The 14,004-nt window shown below is 38.5% G+C and overlaps 1 protein-coding gene across 1 annotated transcript in view; it reads left to right on the top strand.

Annotated features, from left to right (window-relative positions):
• Window positions 1-14,004, top strand: part of VMP1 (vacuole membrane protein 1) — a 98,133-nt gene that overhangs the window by 3,137 nt on the left and 80,992 nt on the right. The window contains 2 exon segments of the mRNA XM_023756741.1: window positions 12,432-12,533; window positions 13,159-13,294. Coding sequence (XP_023612509.1) covers window positions 12,458-12,533; window positions 13,159-13,294 — 212 coding nt within the window. The 5' untranslated portion in view covers window positions 12,432-12,457.

Consider the following 14,004-nt stretch of genomic DNA (forward strand, 5'->3'; position numbering starts at 1 on the left):
TGGGGATGTGGGCCCAACAAGTCCCAAATTTATTGCCAACAGTCTTAGTCTAAGTTCTTCATAAGTCGTACATGGTATTTCTGTAACACTAGGAGGATTTACTGATTTATTCTCTTCCTTAGTCCTGTTAATCCCTGACCTGGGGAAATAACCTTTCTTGGGGAGGTGGTCCTGTTTAAAACATAGTGCTAAGAAGGGGAGCAAACATATGCCATATACACCCGGTCCCTTGAAACATAAGCTGTGCAGATGTTTCTTCCCTGCAGCGACTGTGTCAAGCAGCAAGGGTGGACCGGCTTCCGGCAAATTCCCCCATTTTTATTTTTTAAATGACAGCACGTGTAAATCAGGAGCCACCTCTCGGATTGGGTTGTTTAAGACTCAGAAGAAGACTTGTTTGTGATTTTGCTAACAGGTCAGTCCGAGGCTTAACCCTATATCGGCTCCCCACAGCCTCCTCCCCGCTTCGCCATTCCCTCCCTCTCCCTGCTGGCACATGCCTTGGCTGGCCTGGCGCCACCTGCTCACCGGCCCCACTTCTCGCCGACTGGTCATTCTGTGGTTTGGTCAATTTGCATATTACGCTTTTATTATATAGGATTATTTCTTAATCTGTGGAGTCATTTCTGTAATTATTTCATTCTGGATAAATAGCCAATGTAGAAGAGTTAATTCTCTGTCTTGTTGGAAACTCTTTTTGCTTCCATTGATTACACAAAACCTGTTTAGTCTCTCCCCTTTCTTGGAGATTGTAGGGCCAGGAACTTATTATCACTGCTGTTTTTTGCCCACATGCTCTTTGTTGGTCTCACTTAAACTCCAGATTAGAGACGTAAACAAACTGAATGAATTGAATTGAAAACTTGTTTGTTGTTGTGTTAAAAATCTGTTTCCACGGAGACTTGCAAATATTGTGGAAGTAAACTTTTAAGGAGTTTATTTCTTGAAGAAACTCCTTATTTTGTCTGGAAAAGCAACTTTGTGTAGAGTGTGCTGAATTGATATTATGTGTTATGTAAACCCTATTTAAAGCTCATTTAAAAATATACTTCTTAAAGGTTTTGGAACTTTGAATAGGTGATACTTTTCTGTGTTAGATAAAAGATAATGCTTAAAGCTTAAGGTATTTTAAGTTAAGCAAGAGCAACCTATTGAGTAATCCTATATCAGCTGGTGTAACTATAATTGCTATGGAGTTTGTCAGTAGTATTCCAGAAATACATATCTTTGTGGTATTTTCTCTTTTCTTCAGGTTCATTAATAATAATAACCCTGGTCTTTACAGATTTTTCTAAGAAGACCGGGTGGATAGTGATAAGAGTCAAGGCTATGAAGCTAAATTGCCTTGGTTCAAATTCCAGCTCTACTACTGTGCAACCCTTGGGCTAGTTACTTAGCCTCTTGCAATCTCAATTTCCTCCTTGACAGTGTAGTCAGAATCTTTCTTGTTAGGGTTAAATGAATAGATTTAAGTAAAGCATTTAGAATAGTGCCTGGCATTTAGTTACCCATGATTATTATCATCAGCGTCATCATCATGTGGCCTTTTGCTAAGAACTCTTTCCCAACCCTCTTCTGAAAGCAGGTCCTTATGTTGCTGTTTACTTGATTATTGTTTGCTTATTATTAATGAAGTGTCAGTAAATAAATGTATTTATATACACAATTTCATTTTGTGAATGTTTTACAACATGTGGGATTAACAAAATGAGGCATTCTTGTAGGTCATTTTCTGAACCTTTTTGTATTATTGTTAACAGTTTATGTTGTAGGGATTCAGAATGAGTCACCACAAGGTGTGCCTTTGTGGTATGCAGATTATTTTCAGCTAAAGGTAACTAAGACCCTGCAGGATCGAGAAACTTCTGCCACCTTGTCCCACTTAACTACCTAGAAGAATTTGAATTAGAGGCCTTGCTCATAATAGGAGATTATCAGAAATAACCTCTTTTGACCTATGTATATGGCAGGGCAAAACTACCAATTACTGAATATCTGCTGTAATCATCTTGCAGATGACACTCAAGCCCCAAGATGTCTTACTTACTTCATCTTAAGCTCAGAATTTCCTCATTTTCCCTTTCTGTCTCCGAACCTTTTATGTAGTGGGGACTCTGACTCTCTGATGTATATGGGCTTTCCTTGCCCATGAAATTAAATTTGATTTTTCTCTTATAAGTCTGTCTAGTGTTAATTTGATTATTCAGTCAACCAAAAAGAACCAGAGGCGAGAAGGGAGAATTTTTCCCTTTTGCCACAACGTTATCTTCGTAAGCCATAACATGGAATTTGAGAATTGAAATTTGGGGATTTGATGTTTAAGAATGTCTTCCAGCACTTTCTTTGCATGGAAAGATCATGTTGCAGTGACATTTATTGCCATATCTGTTCATTCATCCAATCAGTGAACAAAATATTTTGTGTCCCAGGTTCTGGAGAAAACAGTGGGAAACAAAGACAGATACTTTAGTCGGGTGCCTGATAGAGAAAAACATAAATACAGAAGTGAAAGAATAAACACAGTGTAATAAAACATTTAAAAATTTATTTTAGAGAGAGAGAAACATTGACTTGTTGTTCCACCCATTCATGCACTCATTGGCTGATTTCTGTATGTGCCCTGACTGGGGATTGAACCTGCAACCTTTTGGTAGGACAACCCTCCAACCAACTGAGTCACCTGGCCAGGGCTATTCAGAATTCTTTTAAAAAATGTTCAGCTCTGTCAAATGCTGCTTGCTCTGTGGTCTAGAAGAAGACAGAATAAAGGCAAAGTTGAATTGGTTGATCTGACTAGCCACTTCTTCACTTATTGTTGAGCCTGTTTCCTTCCAGAAACTTTCAAGTGTCCACATTGCAAAAGCCATGTAATCAAGAGAGTATATATACAGGTTCTCCTACCCCTTATAAGTTTTGAAGATCTACTGATAGGAAATTTTAGCACTGCTTCTATGTGCAGAGAAGTGTTATTTAATTTATACTAAACTAGTGTCCTGTTGCATGAATTCGTGCACATTGAAAGGAAAATAATTAGAGAAATATTTTAATTATTCGCCCTTTCTCTATAATAGAAGTGTCAACCAAATTCACGATTGACAATGACAGATCAAAACACGCGTGCAGACAGCACCACAGATGTTATGTGGTACCCTCCTCAGTTTGGTGCTCTCTACTGGGGAGCCCTGCTTCAGGATTAGATCCCAGAGTTCTCAGTGGCACCCCCCAACAGCTGAGATAACTCTCTGGGACTTCAGTTGCCATCTGTGGGTGCCTGGCCAGCCCTTTCACGCTTCGCCCCTCCTACCAGTCTCTATTCGGTCTCCACCTTCTATCCTTAGGTATCAGGGTTCTCTCCTATGAAGTTTTCCGTTGCTTATTCAGGAAGCCTTTCTGTATTTCAGTTGTAATTCCAGCTTGTTCCTGGGAGCATGTCCGTGCAGCATCCACCTACTCTGCCGCCATTTGTAATCTCCAAAGTTCCACCATTTCTTCTTTTCAGTTGGGTCAAGTTTCTAAACTTTCTAAATCTCTGTTTTCTGACTAATGAAAAGAAAATAGGATTCCACCGAGTCTCCTGTTTACCTACTCCAGGACTTCTGTGAGGATCAAATGAGATGAGGCACATGAAAACACTTCACAAACATTTGGTTAAATTGTAAAATGTTTGCACCTGGCTATAAAGCGAGTTGGGTTCCTGGGCTGACGAAACTCCAAGGAGGCTAGTTGCTAGAGAGAGGAAGCTGGGCATTGCTATGTGACGTCATTACCTGGCACCCACAGCGACCGTTTCCAGGCTGGGCTGGGCTGTGGGCCGCATTTTGCACCATGGGGTCTTGGCAGCGTTGGCTGCGATTTGGTGGGGTGTCACTCTGGGGTGGTGGTGGGGCCTGTGTCCCACTTGGGGGGAGCCGAGTATTGGTTTGTTGGCTCCAGGTCCGTGGTGCCATTTATTTTTAAATGGCCAGTGTGTGTCATGGCGGCTCCTGCATTGAGCGTCAGTGCGTGTCATAGCTACCGGTTGGATGGATGGGCACAGCCTTTTATATATATAGATAATCAGTAGATATCACTAGGATCTCTATCTGCAATACCAATTTTTAAAAATATGTTTGTTTGTTTCTTGTTGTTTTTTTGAAATATATTTTATTGATTTTTTACAGAGAGGAAGGGAGAGGGATAGAGAGTTAGAAACATCGATGAGAGAGAAACATCGATCAGCTGCCTCTTGCACACCCCCCACTGGGGATATGCCCACAACCAAGGTACATGCCCTTGACCAGAATCGAACCTGGGACCCTTTAGTCCCTAGGCCAGTGATGGCGAACCTTTTGAGCTTGGCGTGTCAGCATTTTGAAAAACCCTAACTTAACTCTGGTGCCGTGTCACATATAGAAATTTTTTGATATTTGCAACCATAGTAAAACAAAGACTTATATTTTTGATATTTATTTTATATATTTAAATGCCATTTAACAAAAAAAAATCAACCAAAAAAATGAGTTCGCATGTCACCTCTGACACACGTGTCATAGGTTCGCCATCACTGCCCTAGGCCGACGCTCTATCCACTGAGCCAAACCGGTCAGGGCTAAAAATATGTTTTTTATTGATTTCAGAGAGGCAGGGTGAGGGAGAGAGAGATAGAAACATCAATGATGAGAGAGGATCATTAATCAGCTGTCTCCTGCATATCAATGGGGACCGAGTCCACAACCCGGGCATGTGTCCCAACCGGGAATCGAACTGTGACCTCCTGGTTCTTAGGTCGATGCTCAATCACTGAGCCACACCGGCAGGCTACAAAACTAATTTTTAGGAATTTAAATATTTTATCTTATCAGTAACTTTAATACCTATCGGTAAGTGAAACTACCAGTAGATTCCTATCTCAAAGTCTTTGTACTTCTTTTTCTCTTTCTCTACAGTGCTGTTCCCCATATTTTTTATGGCTCTTCTCTAATGTCAAATTCTCAGGAAAGCTTCTTTATCCACCTTGTTAAAAATTATACGCACACACACTTTATTTTTCACTATAGCACCTATCGCTATCTGATATGTTTGATTTTTTTCTGTTCACTGCTGTTTCTGGTATCTTAAACTATGCCCGGCACACAGTATATATTTGTTAAATGAAAAATTTATTTTCACTGCTCTATAATATTTCATTATGTAACTCTACCCCAATTTATCTGTTTTCCTTGCAATGGACATTTGAATTATTTTAACTTTTGCTTTTAAGACAGTGTTGCTAAAAATATTATTGTACATGTGATATTTCACATGTGTAAGAGGTTCTATTGGCTATATACCTAGGTATGAAATTGCTAGCAAGAGTATGCCAATATTCAACTCTACAAGTTGTTTTTCACACGTTGCTATTGTTACTCTTCCTAACTTTTGCCAAGGAATGCATGTAAAGAATGCAGTGATGGATTGTGAAATTGAGTGTTAGATTGCAAAATCATCACAAATTCTTCTCACTGTATGCTTACCCTTTTGCAAGATGATTTTACTTCTAGTCTGTTAGTCAACCCCTTGACTCTGTATTTGGCTATGAGGCTTGCTTTGGCCAAGGGGATATTAGCAAGTGTGGCACATAAAATTTGCTACATAAAATTTCTCCACCAGAAAGACCAGAGAAAGAGGCTGATAACTCCATCATTAAGAGTTTATTAAGAGAACTTACATACCAATGGTGTCTTGGGTGGCAGCAAGATGACATGGATATGCTCCATGCCTTCCACATTCCAGTCTCTGTGTTTTCTAGCTAAAAGTAGTAAGTCTACCTGTGGGAAAAGGAATGTGTGTTTAATCTAAAGGAAGGAGAACCACCAGGTGCCAAGAGGCGCTGGTGCCAGAGTTGGTTAAGAGACAGATAACCAAGGGCTTCTGGTTCCAGAGACATAGCCCAGAGTTCTTGTGTAGATGGCGGATTAGCTTCAGCTGAAGTCAGCTTATAGCACAGTCTTAAAACACTTGCACGTGGGAGCCTGTCTTCTCCTACTGCTCTTTGGCACTTTCAGCCCTTGTGAAAAAGCCCAGCTTAATCCAGTGAAGCAGAGGGGACCATGTGGAGCAAGGACAAGGCATCCCAGCTGAAACCTGCCTAGCTGAAAAGCCAAGCTAGCCCAGACCAAACTGCTCAACCTAATTCACAGAATCATGAGAAATATTACATAATTCTTTTAAACCACAAAATTTTGGAGCTCAGTTGTTACACAGCAAAATATAATGGATAAAATAAATAAATACATACATACATACATACATATCCTCAGGTGAGGATTAAAAAATACAACTTGCCGCCCTAACCCGTTTGGCTCAGTGGATAGAGCGTCAGCCTGCAGACCGAAAGGTCCCAGGTTCGATTCCGGGTCAAGGGCATGTACCTTGGTTGCGGGCACATCCCCAGTGGGGGGTGTGCAGGAGACAGCTGATTGATGTTTCTCTCTCATCGATGTTTCTAGCTCTCTAGCCCTCTCCCTTCCTCTCTGTAAAAAAACAATAAAATATATTTTTTTAAAAATACAACTTGCCATCTTTTTATTTATTTATTTTTAAATCCTATATAATAAAGAGCTAATATGCAAATGGGCGTCACAACATAACGGCTCAGACACTCAACACTGGCGGGGAGAGGAATGGGGACCAGCCAGGCAGCGGCCTGGGAGAGGGACAAGCCGCCTGCCCCGAGGTCTTGGGTACCTGCGGCTGTGGCCCGGGCGAAGCTGCCCGCCCCCGGTCCCCTGTGGCTGTGGCCAGCCCGGGTCCTGGGTGCGGGGTGAGGCAGAGGCGGTTAGGGGCGATCAAGCCAGCAGGGGAGCAGTTAGGGACAATCATGAAGGCAGGCACTCGAGCGGTTAGGAGCCAGTGGTCCCGGATTGCGAGAGGCAGTCGGACATCCCCCGAGGAGTCCCGGATTGGAGAGGGTGCAGGCCCGGCTGAGGGACCCCCCACACACACCCGTGCACGAATTTCCTGCACCGGGCCTCTAGTAGATAAATAAAAATCAATAAAAACATATCCTCTGGTGAGAATTAAAAAATACAACTTGCAGTCTTTTATTTATTTATTTTAAAATATGTTTTTATTTCAGAGAGGGTAGGAGAGGGAGGGAGAGGGAGATAGAAATATCAATGATGAGAGAGAATCATTGATCAGCTGCCTTCTGCACATCACCTGGGTTGTGGGTAGGGCCCACAACCCAGGCATGTGCCCTGACTAGGAATTGAACTGTGACTTCCTGATTCATAGGTGAACACTCAACCTTTGAGCAACACTGGCTGGGCTGGGATATTTTTTAAAGTGATGAATTTAATCTGTTTATGTTTGTTTTAATTATTGGCATATATGGTCTGTTTGGACTTGTTTTTGTCATTGTCACAAATTAGATACTCTTCTCATTTTATACAGTATTTGTTTTTATTTTCCTTTATATTTACCACTTTATTTTTTTACATTTCTTGTATCTCAGCCAATTAGGGGGATCATTGCTTTCTTCTTATAGAATATTCTTTAGAATTTTTTTTCTCTAGCATTTAGATTTGGTAGTAAACTCATTTATTGCTCACTATTAATTCTAAATTGGCTATTTTATCTCAAATTCTAATTCGTGACCTTACTCTTACTCCTTCCCCACTTTTTTAGTGACTGTTTTTGCTTATCTTGCATTGGTTATGAATAACTAACTGAATGAACATTTAGAAGTATACTGAGAGAAAATGAGAAATGGGATTTTTCAAGCTGTACTTTTACAAGTTATTCTTCCCCCCCCCCATGAAAATAAAATATTTTTTTACACAAAGGAACATAAAATGATATTTTACATATTGAAGGTGAGAGATGAAGAGACCTTCCCCTAAATCTATCAGACTCTCAAAAATGGAATTTCTAAAATGTCTTCCAGGTTGTATCTTTGAACAATTTGGGTTTTTACTTAAAATTTTATCTAGTTAAAAATTCGATCTGGAGCGGTGGCCGTTTTCAACAAGTAGAAGACTGTGATGAGTTTAATGTATTTTACACTTCACTTCACAATTAAGTTGAGGAACAGCTTAGGCCAGAAGTGTATACCCTTATAAGCTGCTAAGCCATTCTTAGGAGATTTATTTAGACTTTGAATGCTTTTAAATTATATCCTAACTTGGAGTTTTAATTTGTTGAATTCTCCAAGATTTTGAAAGTTCAAAAAGATTCAAATAATTTTTTTCATATATTCTCCTTCAAATAATGAATTTTCCAAGAACACATTCTTAAACTGTCACAACCATGTGCTAGATACGATCTGGCTCTCAGAGTCAGGTGATCTGATAGTCACTTCTGATATTGTGCAGGGTGTTTGAATTATCTTTGGCTTTATATCCCTGCACAGGTGAAAGCCTCACTAGTCAAGATATATTACTCTTCACCTAGATTATTTGTTAAATTTCCAAAATAAATTGCAATTTCTTAATCTTACCAGTTTTAAGGAAATCTACAGTTTATTTTGGCGTAGTCTGTGACTGAATGTACTAAATAAGCCAGTTAAGGATACACTTCTGAAAGCAAGAAAGGTATAATATTCAAGTTGGCTGCCTTTTATGAAAAACAGTGTGTTTTATTGAGAAAGCTACCTTAATATGTTTGTGAGTAAATAGAATCATTTGGATAGATTATTTTCTTAAGAGGAAGTATGTTCATTTTATTTTAGAACACTGGCCAAGAAAATTAGAATCAAGAGTTGCACTCATCTTATTTGCTTTTCCTTTTCATCTTGTTAAATTCTCCAGTAATTCTTATATTACTGGGGGAGTTGCTGTTTTCATTTTACTTTTAAATGGTTTTTGTGTTGCTTTGAGGAACTCAGTAATTTAGTTTCACATTGTTTTTGCATTACAAATGTAGCTAATGTTTAAAATGAATGGAGTATTATAGTCTTAGCACTGGACATACAGCCTACAAAGAACCTTTGTGAGCTGATTTTAGCACTATTTTCTAAGGATTTCTTCTAGAAACAACCCCCCCCCCCCCCATGCATATTTTAATATCAACCTTTTCTTTTGAATGCTTCGGCTGTGTTTAAAATCTGCAAGTTACAGCCTTTTAAAGCATTTCTTTTATGTAGATATCTCTTCACAATGAAAATTATATTCAATATTTGAGTTATGCTTCTTTCCTATTTCTGTCTTCTCATCCCATCCACAGACCTATAGAGTTTATTTCAACAACTTAATCTCAGTACATGCCATTAAAATTAATATTACAACACTTTCACTGCAAAGTAAGCTCCACTGATATCAGGAAGATATGCTAGATTCCTGTTTGAGGATATTTCAATCCTTTAAACAGGCTAGCAATACCTTGGGTTTATTCCCACATACAGGAGTCTGACTGATAATTGTTTTTTCAGATTTCCAAAATGAATGCTACTGCATTCAACTGTGAAAAGTGGCTCTCCTTGAAAATGATTGCTTCATCTTACCCTAGCTACATAGATAGGCTAGAGCCCTTTTACCCCATAATAATTTTTTAACAAATTGTCCTTTTAGTACTTTTCAGAATGTTTGGATTGATGCTAAATAATTCATTTTTGTTATCCAGCATAACAAACTAAGATATTTCTGATTCTGTGGATGCTTCTGTGGAAACCAGTTATGTGGTTCATGTACGGTGTGGAAATATGGAAAATTGTGACATTCATAAAAAGAATGTGGATAAACTAACATTAAGTGCCTGGTATGTGCCAGTCACTGTACAGGGCAATTATATATAATTTCTCTAGAAGTAGATAATTAAATTACCGAGAGTACCCCAAATCAAAACACACACACACACAAACACACACACACACACACACACACACCATTTAAGAATGACATGAACATTTACAAATGAAGTCAAATACAAAGGCTTAAACTATTAAGTATGTGATGGTGATAGGATTCTTTTTAGCTCCAAGAAATAACCAAGAAATAAAACTTTCAGTTGAGAAGGAGAACAGAATTAGAATAGGGTAGAATGCATTCGGTCCTCATATGTGGAATACAGATGAAGTACCTAGTCCAGAGGTGGGCAACCCCTGGCACGCGTGCCAAACATGGCACGCTAGTAACTTTTGCTGGCACGCGAAACCCACTCTTATAATCTTCCATTTACAATTTTTGTGAACATTTGAATGACTTAAATGTTAAATTACAAGGAACTGGCAAGACACTTGATGTTATGTTTGGTTACATAAAGGCTTTTGAAAAGAAACTGGAAGTCTTTAAGAGGGATGTGGATGGTGAGAGATTTAGATATTTTCCAAACCTCAAGAGGCACATCAAAGACCTCCCAAAAGATGACAGAACAGACTGTCAAAGCCTTCAAAAGCTGTTTTTAAACATCATCGAGTCAACTATTGAGCAGTTCTTCTCAAGATTTGCGAAATTCAGAGAACTGGAAGAGACAGCAAAATTCATGAGGTTTCCAGACAGCATGAATCTGGAGGAACTAAACTTACAATTGTTTTCATGGATAGACATGGCTGACTTTGAAATGCAGTTATTGAATTTCAGAGTAGCTCAATTTGGAAGCAGAAATTTATTGACCTTAGAGTTGACTTGGAAAACATTGAAAAAAAGCGATTAGAGACAGGAGTACCAGAGAGAAGTGTCGAAAACGAACTATTGAGGACTTGGAATGCCATCCCAGAAATTTTTTTCTGTTTAAAAAACTTTGCAACAGCGTTACTCTCCATGTTTTCATCCACATACGCTTGTGAATCTTTGTTCTCAGTGATGAATTTTGTTAAGTCTTGTAATAGGAGTAGCCTGACAGATGAAAGTAGTAGCTCGTGCATATCTCTGAAGGTCACGAAATATAAACCTGATGTAAAATCTCTGTCATCTGTGATGCAGCAGCAAAAGTCCCACTGTTAATATCAAACGGAGTCATTAAGTTTTCTGTCGGACTATCAGTGTACATGTATACATTAAAAAATAAATGTATTTTTCATCATCATATACTGTGTTTTTGTCACTCGAATGAATTTTATTATTTCTTCAAGGTTTTTCACATACGTACACCTTAAGAGATATCAAGTAGGCGTAACATGTTCTCTAAAAATTAGGGTTGGCACGCAGAAGAATTTTGAGTCAGAGATTTTGCTGGTTTTGGCACACACTCACAAAAACGTTGCCCACCCCTGACCTAGTTCAAAGGTTGCTTGCCCTGCTATGGCCTCAAATCAACCAAGACATATTGGCAGCTTTGTGGAACCAAGTTTTCCTGTTTCCCTATAAAATTGCTCCTTTTATGATGATGAAAATGATACTGGGTAAGATGAACATAACCTGTAGTCAGTCACTGTTGCAGTTTGAAGACACATGTAGTAAAGTACTTAGGATATTTCCTGGATAAAAGATAGTCTGGCTTACACAGTTAAGTCTAGTCCAGCAGATCTAGGTATAGATCCCACATTTCAGTGTCTGATTCTCAGCTTTTTAGCTTATAAATTTGAAGCAATAAGCATGTATCTCAATGGATTCCAGAGGATGGAATTATTCTAACCAAATTCACAAACCAGAACACCAATTTATTATTATTACCAAGAAAAATATTACTCTCCTGTGATCTGGTTCCCCTTGTTTGTACTAATCAGCATTGTATTAGTCTGCTAGGGCTACCATAACAGAATACCATCGACTAGTTGAATTAAACAACAGAAATTTATTTTCTCAGAGTTTTGGAGTCTGGAGGTCCAAAATTGATGTACTGACAGGGTTGGTTTCTGATGAGGCCTTCCTTTCTGGCTTGTAGACAGCTGTTTTCTTGTGTACTCACATGGCTTTTCTTCTGTGTGCATGCAGAGAGAGAGGTATCTGGTGTCTTTTCATCTCTTTTTATTTTTTTTAAAATATATTTTATTGATTTTTTTACAGAGAGGAAGGGAGAGGGATAGAGAGTTAGAAACATCGATGAGAAAGAAACATCGATCGGCTGCCTCCTGCACGCCCCCTACTAGGGATGTGCCCGCAACCAAGGTACATGCCCTTGACCGGAATCAAACCCGGGACCCTTCAGTCCGCAGGCCGACGCTCTATCCACTGAGCCAAACCGGTCAGGGCCTCTTTATATTTTTTTATTGATTTTTTTTTGAGAGAGAGAAATATCGATCTGTGTTCCACTTATTTATGGATTCATTGATCGATTCTTGTATGTGCTCTGCCTGGGGATCAAGCCCACAACCTTGGTATATCGGGATGATGCTCTTATAAATTCACCAGTACTATTGAATTAGGGCCCCACCAGTATGATCTCATTTAACTTTACTCCAAGTACAAAAACAGTAAGCACATTGTTCAGATAGCATGTGTAGTGTTACTTCCATGTTACTGTATTCAGTTTTACTTAGTCATTGGGGCAGAGCAGAATTATGTCATGTATCACTGGATTTTATTTTGCTTTATTAGCTCCTCAAGAGTTATTGATCTATGAAATGGCAGAGAATGGAAAAAATTGTGACCAGAGACGTGTAGCAATGAACAAGGAACAATATAATGGAAACTTCACAGGTAAAGTATGGTGGTTTGGAGGGAGATGATCTGCAGTGGTTCTCAACCTTCCTAATGCCGCGACCCTTTAATACAGTTCCTCATGTTGTGGTGACCCCCAACCATAAAATTGTTTTCGTTGCTACTTCATACCTGTAATTTTGCTACTGTTATGAATCGTAATGTAAATATCTGATATGCAGGATGTATTTTCAGGGGTCGCGACCCACAGGTTGAGAACCGCTGATTACAGGTTTAAATAATATTTTTTTCATTAGAATAAAATAGAAATATATCTATTATCTTGTTAATAAAATGATATTCTATATCATAATACAAGATTCTTATATATCTTATATAAGATTAATTATATATTTTTTACTCTTCATAGTAATTATGGGTCAAGGCCTAAAAAGTGATGCTGAATTGCCCTTCATAGGAGTGGGATAATTTAGTATTCCAGTACAAAAAAGAAACTTGTGTCCTGACAATAATTGCATAGAGCAGAAGCACCCAGCCCGTTGTCACAGTGTGAACCACATTGTTTTTTTGAGGTTTATATGCAGTCCTTCAAATGTGGGATGAATTTTGAAAGTGATTGGAAAAAGCGAGCATTTTGTTTAATTTCTGCACTCATGTTTTTCAGACCCCTCTTCAATGAATGAAAAGAAGAAGAGGGATCGGGAAGAAAGGCAGAATATTGTCCTGTGGAGACAGCCACTCATTACCTTGCAGTATTTTTCTCTGGAAATCCTAGTAATCTTGAAGGACTGGACCTCAAAGTAAAGAGTCTTCCATTACCTTTTACATAAACCTTACTTAGTAATTTTAGAAATTTTCAGCTATCTCCTCCCTGCCACCTGCTTTAACAAGAGAATTAATTAAATTTAGAATGTTATGGGAACATGTTTATTTTCCTTTCTGTAATTTGAAGAAAATAGGTTAAGAGAACATACTGCTATTTGCTCACTGGATTATTTACAGTTGACCACTGTCTCATGTTGAATCTTTTATGCAAAGCAGAATCCTGAAAAGGAGATTTTTTCCTTCTTCTGGGCTTTACTTTCAGAAGAAAGGCCTGTGTACATTGGATACACTTACTCTGTAGTAGGACAAGGTTCGGGATACGTGGCACTGTTACTGATAGTTTGAGCCAATGAGAACGGAAATGTATTCTATTTTTAAATTTAATGCGTCTAAGCCCTATTTCAGATATCATAAAGAGCAAGTTGAACTTTTACATGCCTTATCATTTTTTGGCTTGCCTTTCCAAGTTATTATCTGTAATATTATCCTGCATTTTTATTGTACTTACAGTTTATAAAGCATTTTGTAACATTTTTTAGTTCATTTGAACCTTAAAGCAACTCCATAAAGAAGGTAAAACAAGTATATGATTATTATTATTTTAAAAATGAGAAACAGAATCAGATTGGTTAAGTGTCTTACTCAAAGTGTAATATTTAAGGGACTTGAGACTTGATCAAAGTCT

The sequence above is a fragment of the Myotis lucifugus genome, unplaced genomic scaffold (genome assembly GCF_000147115.1).
Source record: "Myotis lucifugus unplaced genomic scaffold, Myoluc2.0 scaffold_99, whole genome shotgun sequence".
Classification (NCBI taxonomy): Eukaryota; Metazoa; Chordata; class Mammalia; order Chiroptera; family Vespertilionidae; genus Myotis; species Myotis lucifugus.